Below are 15,332 nucleotides of genomic sequence, written 5' to 3' on the forward strand. Positions count from 1 at the left end.
GTATGTAAACTTCTGACTTCAACTGCAGATGCGAATTTGGACCACAAATATTGATGCCTCATCTTGTCCATAGCCATTTGTTTTGTTCAATAAAATGCTCTGTAGATTTAGAAAGTCAAGTGTTAGGAAGGAACTTCAACTAGCAATGCCAAATACAGTACAGTTTGCAGTAGCTTACCTGTTTTAACATTTTCCTGTAACGTTACTCCATACATCCTTTAATCCGTTATTTTACAGTGACGCAGTGTACATACAGGTTTACAGCCGCGCGAACTGAGGTAATAATCACAAGCTCTTTGATAATGTCCTCTTACGCATATAGCGTTGGGTTCCATTCATTTAATTGAGTCAGTTCATTCGGACGGTTCATTGAAATGAACTGGTTTAAACAATTCACTGAGTCCCTGCAATGAAGTTACTGTACTTAAATATTCATTTAAATTAATAATTTTGTTTGGACGGTTCATTTAACAAACTGGTTCAAACGATTCACTGATTTATTTGAGTCCTTGTAAAAAGGTTCCTGTGCCTGTATTGACTGGTGGAACTTTGCACACACAGTAACCTAGTACTTACAGTAGAATTAACTTTTGCTATCTCTGCAGGCAATAAGTACACATTTATTACCCATTTAGTACACAACTGCATATGTAAACAAATATACACATATGCATATTGACACTTAAACAATTAAAGATAGTTACACATCAACTGGTGTTTTAGAATTTAAAAATGTAAACTTAAAGGAATATTCCAGGTTCAGTTCAAGTTAAGCTCAATCAACAGCATTTATGGCATAATGCTGATTACCACAAAAAATACATTTTGACTTGTCCCTCCTTTTCTTAAAAAAAAAAGAAGAAAATAAAGAAAAGCAAAAATCGAGGTTCCAGTGAGACACTTACAATAGAAGTGAATGGGACCACTCCATAAATGTCAAAATACACACTATTTCAAAAGTATAGCCACAAGTCATAAACAACATGCGTGTTAACATGATTTTAGTCTAACAGAATCACTTATTAACGTTTTCTGTGTAAAGTTATGGCCAATTTTACAACTTCTGTGCCACAACGATGTAGTCAACAAACCCTAAAACCCAAAAGCGACTGTAAAAACGCTGATTTAAACAGCTCAAATAATACATGAGCTTTAACTGAAGAATGAATGCAAGTTCTTTTATAAAATTTTACATTTCACATTTCTGCCTTTAAAATCTCCAAAAATTGGCCCCAATCATTTCAATTGTAAGTGCCTCACTGCAACTTCAATTTTCACTTTTTTTAACAAAAAGGAGTCTAAATGATTTATTGTGGTAATCAACATTACGCCACAAATGCTGTCGATTGAGCTTAACTTGTATTGAACCTGGAATATACCTTTAAGAAAATAAATTGTGTCACTCGTCACCTTGCTGTGGGCATATACCACAGATCCCAGCAGCTTCCATGTACCACCGCGGCGGTCCATTCGCAACATTCGCAGGATCTGAAGAAACCTCAAACTCCGAATGGCAGAGGTGGCAAAAACATTCCCCTGTGAGCCAGCGGCCAACACAGACACTGAGGCAAACAAGACCATGATATCTGCAGAACAAGAGTATCCATAAGCAGTGCTTGAAGTGGGGCGGTACGCAGTACCTGCACTTCTATAATTTACTCTACACAGTACCGACAGTTTTTCTTGCGTATCACCACTTCTCAGAGTCTCCCGGTATGATGTAATGTCTTTATTTAATGTAAGTCAGTGATTTGATGAGGCCCGGCAATCAATTTATCTGACCTTCCAAATGATTTTGATAAATTCGCGGTAAACATCCAAACGTTCTCTGAGCAAAATTCAGCGGTGAGTTTATCAACACTCAACACGTGCAACAGCATCGGTGCTCGTCAAGCTATCCAGTCCAGTTCTGGAGGAGCGCGTGTGTTTAAGCTTGTCTGGACATAGTTCAGTTTCACTCTTCTCCAAACATGAACCACCAACTTTTGGGTGAGCACATTTTATCGCGTTTTATTCACGCAAATGTATTTATGCAAACTGTTTAGCTGCTGGGTGCAGTCAAAGCTACAGACAAAAAAAAGCTGTTACAGAACTGATGTCAGCTCATATGCACAACCTTTTTTACACAAGAGGCAAAACGATGATGAAAACCGAACCTTCAAAGTAAATACATAGGAAGCTTTGCTTTTAGTCTTCATTCTTTTCTGTAGGGCTCGTAAAAAGATCATGTGACTTGTCACTGAACTTGCTTATGCATATATCTTGACAGTGTTTGGTTCTACATCGTTCTCAATCCTGAACATCATCAAATCAATTTGTTCACAAACTGTGAAATTTGTTTAAAAAAGGAAAAACAGACATAATGCTCTTTTTCGGTTTAGGCTATAAAAGGCATTTATTTTGTGTAAAAAGACAGTTCTACATTAGACTGCCATTTTTCTCTTATGTGTGTTGATATTGACAAAGATACAGACTTCAGCAGATCTAAATATTCTTTCTCAGTTTTCATAAACAATAACCCTACTTTGTATGTTTTTATTTTCAAAGTAAAGCTAATCAAAACCTATTTGTTAGTTGAGGATGTGAGGTCATATTTGTTCTTCAGCCAGATCCCAACAAGGAGTTTACGGCCAGTTATTTATTAAAATAAATGTTTAAATGTTATTTATTTAACTTTTTTAATGTAATTAAATAGTATTTTAATGAAAATAAGCACATTATTAACAGTTTTGTTTTTAATGTTAACATGTTAGTTACGATAAAAGTGTTAGGTAAGATAAATACAGATAATAAAGTTTTTTTTAAAGAATTTTTTATTTCAAATCCAGCAGCTCATGAACTAATTTAGTGAGTGCAAAACCTCTTGCTCATTTTCTGCCCCAGAAGATGTTTTGGCAACAGAGAGTGAAATACAGAAAGAAGAATAAAGGGAAGAGAAAATGTGAACACAAAAACATAAAAGATGATTTTCTAACCGATGACACTGAAGGGTTTGCGCGCAAATCTTAGCCTTCCTCTCCATCCTCTGTAGCGACAGCAACACCCGGCCGCCCATATCCTCACAATATACTCCACACCAAACACCACAATCGTCACAATTTCCTGAACAGAAAGAAAAACACTTTTATCCATAATCATTAGAATTATAATGTCATTACAAATAATAGTAAAAAAGACAAGTTTTATGTAATTAGGTCAGTATAAACAAATGTATTTGGAAATCTAGGACAAATTATGGGTCAAATTTTGACTTTAGAGTCTAAGGTTTTTGTTTTATAAGAGCACTATGTGAGTCCTTGATGGCTCATGTTTCCAACAGATCCAAACAGATCTATAAAGTGTCATGTTCACAGCAATCCACATCAACACTGAATAATGTCCTACTACCTATCACAGTCTGTTAGAACAGCACAGGATCTACGGTGATTCATTGTGTCTACAAGGTGCACACAAGCATGCCTAAGATGTTCGGTATTAAAATCTGAGAGCATCACGTTAAGTGGTTTAGATACAAACCAGGATGTACAAGGCACTCTCAGAGCTTTTTTTGAATTCTTTGATCGTTGCGAACACAGACAAAACCAGGCAGGAAAACACCAACAGAAATCTGAAAGAGAGGACAATGGCAGATCATACTACATTAGCAAATTATCTGTTTAATACAGAATGCTGGACATTTCTTTCAGATCAGGTCTTTAAATCACAAATTAGAATAAACTTTAAGAACTACAGTAAAATCACTTCAGTTTTTTCAAGTCTTCCACCCACACATATAAGATATTTATTTACATTCATCTGTTTTGGACAGAACAGTCAATGCATATTCATTGAAGATTAGCCATTTAATTGGAATTGGGCCCTCTTCGGTCTATTGTAGGCTTTGTGCTGTTTGAGGAAAAACACTGGCTTGAGAGAAGCAACAATCCTCTGAGAGTCCCTGCCACTCTTCAGTTAAACACTGAGTGAAATCCATGAAGAGAAAGAAAGAAATGAAATGAGACTAAAAGTCTGATTAGCATAACCTCTCTGGGCCTCACACCCATGTTTGGTGAGAGAAAGAAATGTTGACTGAGAAAAACATTGAGGCTTAAAGCATGAAGTATGTAACTTTTTCAGTGCTTAAAAATACTTTCTCCTATCCCAGCTTAATATACAGAGACAGCTATTAGTATGAATTCATAGATACATTTTCTCAAAAACTGTAAGCACAGTGTATTTCTATGAAAGTTGCTCTGTTTGTTTTGAAAGACCAACCCCAACAATGTTACTCAACCAATGGTGTGAGTTGGAGGCAGGACTATCAGTTTGTTTGATCAACAACAGACATGGGGCGTATTCAGAAAGCTGTTTAAAAAAAAAAAAAAAAAAAAAAAAAATAATATATATATATATTCAGTTCCATTTGGTGGCACAGAAATGACATCAGCTTCTAATGCACTACAGTATGAAAGCTGGTAAGCCTATAAAAATGATTTGTATTTTGAGCTGCCGGGTCAGATTTGGCACGAAATCGCTGACTTATGTTGTTCATCCATACGTCATTACGTCATATCCGTAAACACAGGAAAGAAGAAAAATGTCCCTTTCATGCACGTCAGGTGTTCCGTCTGGAAAAACTACATTCAGTTCAGTCACTCACACTCACACAGTTCAGGACAGCATTGCTGCAGTCTGCATGGATGTATATCTGTTATCAGTTTGGCGAAGCTGTTTACCTGCCATAATGCTTGGATATACTTTCTTGTAGGGTTGTTGAAGCTTATATTGGTTGTGATGCTTTTATGAATCAAACATTACCCATGTGTTAGGGGCAGTGGTGGCTCAGCAGTCAAGGCTCTGGGTTACTGATCAGAAGGTCAGGGGTTCAAGCCCCAGCACTGCCAAGATGCCACTGTTGGGACCTTGAGCAAGGCCCTTGACCCTATCTGCTCCAGGGGTGCTGTATCATGGCTGACCCTGCACTCTGACCCCAGCTTAGCTGGGATATGTGCAAAAAAAAGAATTTCACTGTATATGTGCAAATGTATAACATGTGATAAATAAATATAATTATTATATTATTATGTGTTAACCGATCGCGATGTATCTATGTCATTGTCAGAGGAAGTTACTGTGACATGTTTTTGTATTACTTCTGGAACTGACTTCTTGTAATTGATATATTACATATTTAAGCATATATTTTATCCCCATCATTACTGAATCCTCATTTTATGTTTTTAGTTTACGGTGTTATTGAGTGCACTGCATCCACATTCTATTGCAGTATTACGGTTCGCTTGCATTATCAACTGTACAATATAATATATAAAAAATAAAGTCTTTCACTGAACTCGTATTAGCCATATCACAAGTTTTACCTCTTAAATTGATAAGTGTAGTACAATACAAACACAGTAAATAAAATACTTAAATTATCCTATTAAAATAAACCGGTAACTGTTGGTGGTTGAAGAGAACTTAGCCTAGTTGTGTCGTAAATGGACTCTAAGTCACAATTTACGCACTACTAAATATTTGAGCGTTGCACCATTAAACTTAGGTAGGATGTAACCTACGTATAAACGAAATATTTACGGAAGCCTCCGACCAGGAGTAACAGATGGAATATAAAAGCAGACTGATATTGTATGACATCAATGAGCTCATGTTTTGCGTGACAGGCATCAATCATTTCGACATACATTATGATGTTGACATTTACACTCGTTTACATTTACGAGAGAGAACATTTTTTACTTTTAAGCGGCTCTTCAGCATGAAACCGTTCTAAAGGTGCAGTTTTCATGGTGTGTCGCCCGGTGTCAAGTTTCAACACATTCAATATATATATATATATTAAAATGAATAAATGTCTGTTTGTATCAGTATTTATTTATCATCCCTTATTTATTTTAGATACAGTTCCTATAATATTGTTATTTACACAGGGCAAATAAACTATTTATCAAATCTACTTTTATTACGAATTGTATTTTAATGGGGATATAATTTATTACAGCTGACAGTTACGTGAGCAAACAAGATTTGAACATCAACCGTAACAAAATCAAATTGAAGTTCACAGCTCTTTAACACTTCTGTGTACAAATTTGAAGGCTGCTTATTGGATAAATACAGGTAAACGTCATAATATGCGACTACGCATCACTTTACAGTGAGCTTACCAGGGGCGGACTGGCCATCGGGAGAACCGAGACTTTTCCCGAAGTGCCGGCCACGAAATGGGGCCGCATGGGCTGCGATAAGCTGAAATGGGCCGCCGCGTTATGCAGAACGGGCCACAAAACGGGGCCGCGATATTCCGAAAGGGGCAGCGATAGAGAACCCACTCAACAACTTTTGGGCCAGTTTCTATTTAAAATCCAAGGCCGATTTCTCTTCCCAGTCCGCCCCTGGCTTACGACCTACTAGTTAAGTCTTGCCTTAAGAACAGGTGGTGCAACCAAATTAAGCACTGACTTAGTTAGAAACTAACTAGTAGTTACTAAGCCCTTAGTGTGAACTTTATGGCCTAACTTACGCACAGCTGGTGCAACCCTACCCTGTTCTCTATGTAAAAGTGTCAGAAAAGAGCTATTAGTGTCAAATTCATTCATTCTAAATGTAAACGAAAATAAATGTTTTTTATTTTCATCAAAGCAAGTAATATTTAAGTTTTAAATGTTTCATTATATGACATAATATAAATATGAAAATAGCACGTATTGACTCCGGCTCTGAATATCTCCCACTCAAGATCATACACAGGCGATGTCCAGGTAAAGTCAAATTATGAGATTCCTCCGCCAGAAGAGCAGTGCCGAAACACGAGTCTAACGTAAAGTGTTCTTCCGCAAACTGCTTGCAATATTAACTTTCAACCATAGATGTCGCTAGAGAGCACAAAGTCACGTAGCGCAGCTTTAAATAGACAATACTTTTAACTGTATCATTTTTACCACAGTTTAGCCCTGATTTACACAATATTCACGATTCACACCATCAGACAGACAGTGAACACAGTGACTCATAAATGTCAGGTTAAATACAATCCACTTTCATACAATAAATGAAAACACTCGAATGAGTGAAGCATCTTCAGTCAATGGAAAAAACGCTTCCAGGTGCTCCTGATAAACTCTACAAGACATTCTGTGAGCTTAATAACAATAAATCAATAATAATGTTGTATTGTATTTTGCTAACTCAATATACTCTGGTTACAAAAAAAGTAGTGTGGTGGTGGTACATGGTCCATTGATAGTATCAGGCTGTGTCAGTGTGATGATAGTCTGATATACATTATACCATGACACTGAATGATACCCTATTCATATACAGTACAATGCATTTAAACGATAATCCAAGGCGATTCAAAGAATCCACTCTGTTAACATTTTTCATTGCTGTTTCATTGCATTCCAACATGCCATAGATTATATAGTCTCTAACCCTGTGTTTGTGTAAATCTGCCTTTCTTGACTAAAGCCTTGTGTAATTATAAATCAGGCAAGCACACCTTTTCATTGCAGAGCTTTCAGTTTGCAAAGAAAAAACTTGAGTATATCGATACTGGACCTACATGTAACTGGTACATGCTAATTAGTTTCCATATTTCAAATATTAATTTAAACAGAGGGAACCTCTGATGCGTACAGACCATCTCCCTGACCTTCCATCTCATATAACCAAATCTTTTTTGAGTTGCAGTTAAATGATTGTGGAGGTGTCTGGCATAAAGGACTTTCTTCACACTAAAGGCTTCTGCATGGCCCTGGTTGTCACTAGAATGAATATCAAATGTCATAACAGAAATTATTGTGCTAATATGGAACAATCCCTGAGAAAGAGGTCAGTACACCAGATTCTTCTAAAGGTAACGGGGCCAGGTGAACAACTGAAGACTGCAGGAAAACAGTATTAGCAAAATGGTGTTTAGTCAATGGCAAGTAAACCTGCTAAAATGACAGTTCTCACAGAACATCTAATCTTCACTTATAAAGATGGATAAAAATGCTTACTTCTTCAGAAACAGTGACATCAAACATGGTTGAGCAATTCTTGACATGATGACGTGCACCTAGCTTACAGGAACTTCCCAATGTCTCCTTCAGACAGAAGAGTTTGATGTCTTTAAGGGGCTTCAAAGGATGTGGAGGTATTTTATTATGAACTTACTCTGAAATTACTCTGACAATGATAAAACTTGGACATGTAGCTCTGGCATTTCAGAAGCAGCTTAATGCAAGTTCCTATTTGTACTTCATACGTTGCTGATGATTTTACTGACCTATGCGAATTAGTGATCTTTGCATTTCCAAATCTCTTAGATGTTACCGCATCAGATCTAAAAGTACTGCCTTAAGATGACGGAATCTGCAGACTATTTTTGCCTTTTCTATAGAATTCTTTATTCAGTGGAAGGGATTTCAACATAGAAAAATTTATTAAATGTACCTGAGAGTCCTACACTCTTATTGGTAGCTATAAATATCATTAAATTATTTCATAAACAAACATGCAAGGGATGGGAAATGCATAGAACTTTTATGAATGACAGATGTCGCAATTCTGCAGAAATCTGAAGAGCTTTCTGTGGAGTTCAGCAAGTAGGTATAGCTGCAGGCAGGAGAGGGCGGGAGCGAGGTTACTACAGAAGGGGGATGGGTTACTCCAAAAGGGGGTTGTGCCAGCTCCAAAATGGGGCATCACTTCCACTTACAGTTAAGGTTAGGGAAAAGGTTAGGATAGGTGCTCCCTATTTCTTTGCTGGCGCTTTGAAGTTCCTGCCCATTTTTGGAGCTCTGCCTGCAGCTATATCCTTCTCGAGTTCTGCACGCACAGATTCTGTCTGATGAGGACTGGCTCACAGTCGGCATTCCAATTAATTCCAAAGGTGTTCAGTGGAGTTTAGATCTGGGTTTTGTGCAGGCCAGTCAAGTTCATCCAGAACAGACTCAGTCAACCTCACTTTTTACAGAGGGGCATTTTCATGCCAGAAGAGAATAGGTATACCCAATTCTTCTAAAAATGTTTGTCTAAGGAGATTGCATAGCTTTATGCTTGATTGCATGCATCTGCAAGAAATGGGTGTACCTGAAATTAGTTAAATAGAAGGGGAATCCACATACTTCTGGCCATGTATTGCATTAAAATAGAGGCTAAAACAAACCAACATTGAAACTCTCAATACTGGTAATGGTAACAGATTAATCTGGAAATTGGGAGGCGGAGAAGACTATACAAGTCTGTCAAGTAGAGAGACAGCAAGGACACATTCTTTGACTCAGCAATGAATAAGGTAACGGAGGGATCGATTTACCTCATTCACTCCATTAGCACAATTCCTCCAAACCCAGACTAGCGAATAACCACAGACAGGCAATGATTTGTTATTAGGTGTCACTATGGGGCACATCTCTCAGGATTTCACACATCGTGTACTAAATGGCATTAATCAACTACAATTTAAATTTTTTTTTGCTTGAGTTGCTTGTCCATGCAAAACTCCCCACCTATGCTAGGAGGTTGTGGACAAAGTCTTTTTAGCAAGTCAGTCCACTCAGCGGCCATCTTTGGAACGCCCTTAGGCAGCTGTTTTGCTATGTAAACAAGCAGCATACAAGTGCAGCTCCTATCTACTTGAATGGGGAAAGAACGAAATTTCAAAAACTGTGGGTCAAGATTATGATCAAAGAACATATTTTAAATCAGCAGTAAAATCTGACAACACTGGTTTCATAAATTGTTCTTCTTTATGCTAAAAAACTATATATTCCTAGCCTGTATAGCTAATGCACATGCCGTTCTCAAGTTGACTGACAGGTGACGTCTGTATCTAAAAGTATATTGGCTCTTTTACCTGTAAGGCGTGTGTGGCAAGGAGGAGGTTGTGGCCGGGCCGCGATGACTAATCTAGCCCACGAGATGAATAAAGGTGGCCGGAGGTGGCAGTTCGGGAGAGAGAGAGCTATAGGCAGCTGCCCTGTATGTGTTTGTGTTGTATGTCTTTTGCTTTAAGTTAATCATTAAATTATTATTTATACTGTCAAGCTGGTTCTCGCCTTCTTTCCCTTTTACCCCGTTACAGCGGGACTTCCTTTTCTACATCCGTTGACCGTTGGGCATTCCAGTTTCTCCCATTCATTTTAACAGAAGTGGCCCGTCTCTGCTAAATAGTCTCTGGTTGTGGTCTTGTGAATGGTTGTCAGGGCATTGCTATTTATCTGCCAATGTGCTCTGGGTGGTTGCTAAGGCGTTGATAGGTAGTTGCTAGGGTGTTTTGGGTGGTTGGTGGTTGCCAATTCTCTATGTTGTTCTGGTCCATACATATGCACCAAAGTTTAATTTATTCAAGTTCGTTCAAATCCCTAACCCCAAGTATGAGCAAACAGGAAAAGTGGAACACGTCTAATAATTTGTCATTTGCGTTGTTTTTAAAATATGATCCAAATGTCTACATCAATGTCATCCAATACTAGTTTAGGATAATCTAATGTTGTTATTTAGTACTGGAAGAATATACACATAATGACAGATAATTAAGCTTAAGTCTTCTATTTTCACTAAGATCTTTTATTCTTAGTCTACTTCTTTGCATTAGCTGCTAATAACGGTATGCATTAATTTATATAGTAAAATGCAGTTGCATAAAAATGTGTATCTATAGCCTGCACTCACAAATACTCTCATGAACACACACAAACATAACAAAACAGGGGAATTCATACCTACATTGACCACTTCTAAATATCTCCTTGTACATCTTTCCTTAGCCACAGAAATAAAGGCTTAGCTGAGTCTGTGCAACATGCAAAGTGCTAACACTGCATTTAATGCTTGTGAATGAGAGAAAAAAAGAGGGCAAAGTCAGCACACTGCACTCCACTGAGAGTATGTGTGCATGTATGTGTGTGTTTGGCCTAGACAAAGTAAAATAAGGCTGGTGACTGTATAAATAATTTACCTTTAGAAACTGAAATTCATATCTTTGGCTGAACTGCAAGTCTTGAATGAGAGTTACATGACAAGCAGAGCAAACAAAGACATTTATAGCCACCCAGAAGGAGTCCAATCAGGTTAGAAGGCTCACATTTCAGCATTCATGGTATGTGGTAATGCTGTATCATGACAGATTGGTTTATAGCCTTCATAAGAGATGAATAGATCTCAAAGACATCTGAGGTAATGGAGCACCCTAGATGTTATGTTAGTGAAATCTCTCCTCCTCCTTTCTGTTTCTAAAAGGCTACAGAAGTGATGTTATGCTTCAGGTCGCCTTGGGACTGTATGGCCCAATCTCATCTCTGTGAATCACCTAACAAAGCACAGCGGGATAATCGAGGTGAAAATAGATGCATGCTAAGCCAAAATGAACAAACCCCCATAAGAATTCACAGTAGGGCCAACAACCTGAATAATTTCGAGGAAGAAAAAAAAAGAAAGAAAAAAGATTTAAGACGCGAACAATATAGTAACATTAACAAAAGTACCCTTGTACCCCTGTAGCTACCTACAGAACCATGGTAACATACTGTACCTGCCATGCTGAAAAAACAGCTTAAACCAGCTAGTAAGCGGGATTACTAGTCTTAGCTGTTTAAGACAGTCTCCCAGTCTGGCTAAGCAGGTCTAGTTGAAAAGTGCCCAACATCCCTCTAAAACCAGCCAACAGATCAGCCTGCTGCTGGGAGACCAGAGAAGACCAGCAAACCATCTTTGGTTGGTTTAAGCTGTTTTTTGAGCATATTGGTAGTCTTGGATAAAGTTAACCAGCACACAGCCTCTAACACATGTCAAATTGTCTTATCCTTGCTAAATATCACCAAATAAAACATTCTTATAGCAGTTCAGAAAACCTTCTCATGACTCATGCCTCCATCGTAAACTGACCGTGGCCATGAAACGCTGGCTCGGGTTTCCCCTTGCAAGCAACAATCAAGACTAATTTGTTTCCATGTTTGCAAGCGGTGTAGAGCAAACACGAGCGGTACAGGAGCTGACCGGTGCTGAAACCACTGCCTAAAGAGGGGCCATTCACACGAACTCCTTTTTGCGTCCATCTGCACTTTTTTAAAATTGTTTTTCTATGTAAACATGTACTATATGGATGTCTTTGACCATTTTGATGTGTCTCGCTTTTTTTAGCACGTCGTGTTTTTTAGATGCAGTGTCAGGTAAAGGCAACATCAATGTCAAAAGAATGTCAACTTCTAAAAGCGTGTCTCGAGACACCTGCGTTCTGTTATATATATGTTGTGCTGCATCTAGCTTTTTTAGCGCAAGAAAGTTTTCAGTCTAAACAGCCCCTTTAAAAGAACATGATTATTTGCACTCCATTAGTCTACTGGAAACATCAAAATTTACGACAAACTTCTTTGAGAGTTTCACTTCAGTGGCGTGGGGCGTAACGGTGGTGAAACTATGCCTTTTCGGCCTGGGTTCGATTCCGCGTCTGTCACACTCTTTTTCCCATTCTGTTTCCTGTCTCCTCTCTTAATATTTTCTTTATTACTACTTATTATAATAATACATAAAAAATGAATCTAAAGGTAGTTTTACTATAGTTATATTGCAGTAACCATGTTTTTTGCTGGAAACCATAGATTTGATGCAATTTACAATGGTGTTGTTACTACAGTAATATGGTGTTTGTATAGTAACTATGTTTCATTTTGTGGTTACTATGATTTTACTACAAAATACCATGGTGATACTATGGTTGCTGTAGTAAAACCATGGTTGGTTTTGTAAAGGAAGGTTAGGTTTAGGTTAAGGGGTAGGTGTAGTGCGTCTGTGGGATTCTAAATAAACACAAACTCGTTGCAGTGATGCCTCTATACTGTTAGTATTTAATTAGGGGTGCAAATAGTATTTGAAACTATTTGCACAAGGGTGCAAACAGCATCTACCATTATAATAATCTACCATTATTCTATAAAAAGCATCTGCTATAACAGAACCTCAACTTTTAAAACATTTCGCTGCGCAAGAACGCGTTCGGTGTGAACGGCCCCTAATACTGCACAGAATACTGTGTGCAGATTCGCTATACAGCAAGGCTGATTAATAGTCAGGGGCAAATGTACATCGTTTCAGGTTATCACCCATTTATTGAATCTAAATTCAATTTGTTGCATAAGTAATTTGAGTCTAATACAATTAATGATTAGCATATTGTAAACAGCCTACATGTTTCTTTGACATTTATTACTCTAGCTTTAGAAAACAAAAGTTTTATAAAGATATAAAATCCTACTGCTTGGGTGATGCTAGTACATTCTGCGACAAAAGCTGCAGGCAGGCCGACAACATCTCAAACTTTCAGCATTCTGGGCGTAGCAGTACAGCAGCATCTACATCTCTATAGGGAGGAATGGTGGATGATTCCCACTCCTGAATTCACACAATAATGCGATTCATGGCGCAAACACTCACACATAAGCGTGGTAAACGAACGCCAGGCCACGGGGTCTTTCCAACGCATTATAAAGGAAATTTTGTAGTCTGCGATAGCGTGCGTTTCTTTTGCGAGCTGTGCTCCCCCTGGAGATGCTGGACCGCGGTCTGCACAGGATGCTGCCCCGATTTATGTTCTCGGACCCGGCGATAAGAAATGCCCCGTCTCGGCTCGTCTCCGCAGCCCCGGGGTCCAGTCCCACAAAGCCGACTTTAAGTTTCTTTTCCCCTGCCGGGAGGAGATAAACTTCGCCGTTGGCCGATTTTTTCACCATCGTTACAGTTTGACAGATCCAAGCGAGTGTATAAAGTGGGCAGACATTGCCGAACCGGGGTGTGTTCTGTATTGCGGTGGTCTCGTACTAAAAGCCAATTGAAACGCTAAAGCGAAACTGCAATGGGTAGTCCTTTATCTTAAAAGAGCCTTCAAGAATCAGAGGATATTGTTACAAATTGGAAATAATTAGAAGCGCTCTTTAAATCATTAGCTAATTAAAGGGATATTTCAGGTGCAATACAAGTTAAGCTCAATCGACAGCATTTATGGCATCATGGTGATTACCACAAACGTGTCCCTCCTTTTCTTTAAAAAAAAAAAAAAGGAAAAATAAAGCAAAAATCAAGGTTCCAGTAAGGCACTTACAATGGAAGTGAATGGGTCCAATCCGTAAGCATTAAAATACTCATTATTTCAAAAGTATAGCCACAAGAAATAAACAATATGCGTGTTAACATGATTTTAGTGTGATCAAATCACTTACTAACCTTTTCTGTGTAAAGTTATAGCCAATTTTACTGTTCAAATAAAACACGTTTTAACAGAAGCCACAAATTAAGTGCCACAAATGCTGTCGATTGAGCTTAACTTGTATTGAGCCCGTAATATTCCTTTAACCCCTGTGTTGTGTTCCATTCATTTTGACCTGAAAGACTTTGATTACGGTGCGCATTCGTCGTGGCATTGATTTGACAACCTTATGCAATGTTACAACATTTATTTCCGTCCAGAGTTGCATTAATTTTTGGCCGAGATCTTGTATTGATGACGGGAGAGTCAAACCACTCCATCTTCTCCAGCACATCCCAAAGACTTTCAATGGGGTTAAGGGCAGGAATCTGTGGTGGTCAATTCATGTGTGAAAATGATTCCTCTTGCTCCCTGAACCACTCTTTCACAATTTAAGCCCGACAATTAAGATGACATTGTCATCCTGGAATATGCCTGTGCTGTCAGGGAAGAAAAAAAATCCATTGATGGAATAACCTGGTCATTCAGTACATTCAGGTAGTCAGCTGACTTCATTTTATTGCTGCATATTGTTGCTGAGCCTAGACCTGACCAATTGAAGCAAACCCAGATCACTACATTGCCTCCAGAGCAGTAGTGGCTGTATGCCCACCTATATTGCAAATGATTTTGCATATGCCCACCTAAAATTAGTTATGATACGTATGGCCGCCAGAACAGCGAGGAGGCTTTTGACCCATAACTTTTAATTACACTGAGGTGATGCCGCAGCACTGTTGACTGAATTGTGATTATGCTATTAAACTTTGGGAAAATACTGAGTGTCACTGCACCCGTGCTTGTTTTTTTATGCTCTTCGCAGATGACACGTTGTCCCATAATTGTATCAAATGTCATTTTTTTCTGTCTTTTACTGCTGTCAGTGGTGCCTTTTTCCTTCATCTTAATTTATATTTCTTAATAGGAAAGCTATTTCACTATAAACAGAAAAGAACATTTTTGTACACAAATAAAACAAATAGCCTAATCATTAATTCTTATGTACTGTATATCATAATATAAGATAATGAGTTAACATGAACATTAAGTCATTTTTATTTGTATAGCGCTTTTCACTACACACATCATTTCAAAGCAGCTTCAA

The 15,332-nt window shown here is 38.1% G+C and overlaps 1 protein-coding gene across 1 annotated transcript in view; it reads right to left on the reverse strand.

Moving 5' to 3' along the window:
- Positions 1-13,721, reverse strand: part of LOC127414972 (potassium voltage-gated channel subfamily KQT member 2-like) — a 46,504-nt gene extending 32,783 nt beyond the window's left edge. Inside the window, exons 1-4 of the mRNA XM_051653396.1 lie at positions 13,420-13,721; positions 3,517-3,607; positions 2,976-3,102; positions 1,411-1,586 (exon numbers count right to left, since the gene is read on the reverse strand). Coding sequence (XP_051509356.1) covers positions 1,411-1,586; positions 2,976-3,102; positions 3,517-3,607; positions 13,420-13,715 — 690 coding nt within the window. The 5' untranslated portion in view covers positions 13,716-13,721. The remainder of the gene's footprint in view (positions 1-1,410; positions 1,587-2,975; positions 3,103-3,516; positions 3,608-13,419) is intronic.
- Positions 13,722-15,332: the final 1,611 nt, after the last annotated feature.

Source organism: Myxocyprinus asiaticus, chromosome 24 (assembly GCF_019703515.2).
Source record: "Myxocyprinus asiaticus isolate MX2 ecotype Aquarium Trade chromosome 24, UBuf_Myxa_2, whole genome shotgun sequence".
NCBI classification, from domain to species: domain Eukaryota; kingdom Metazoa; phylum Chordata; class Actinopteri; order Cypriniformes; family Catostomidae; genus Myxocyprinus; species Myxocyprinus asiaticus.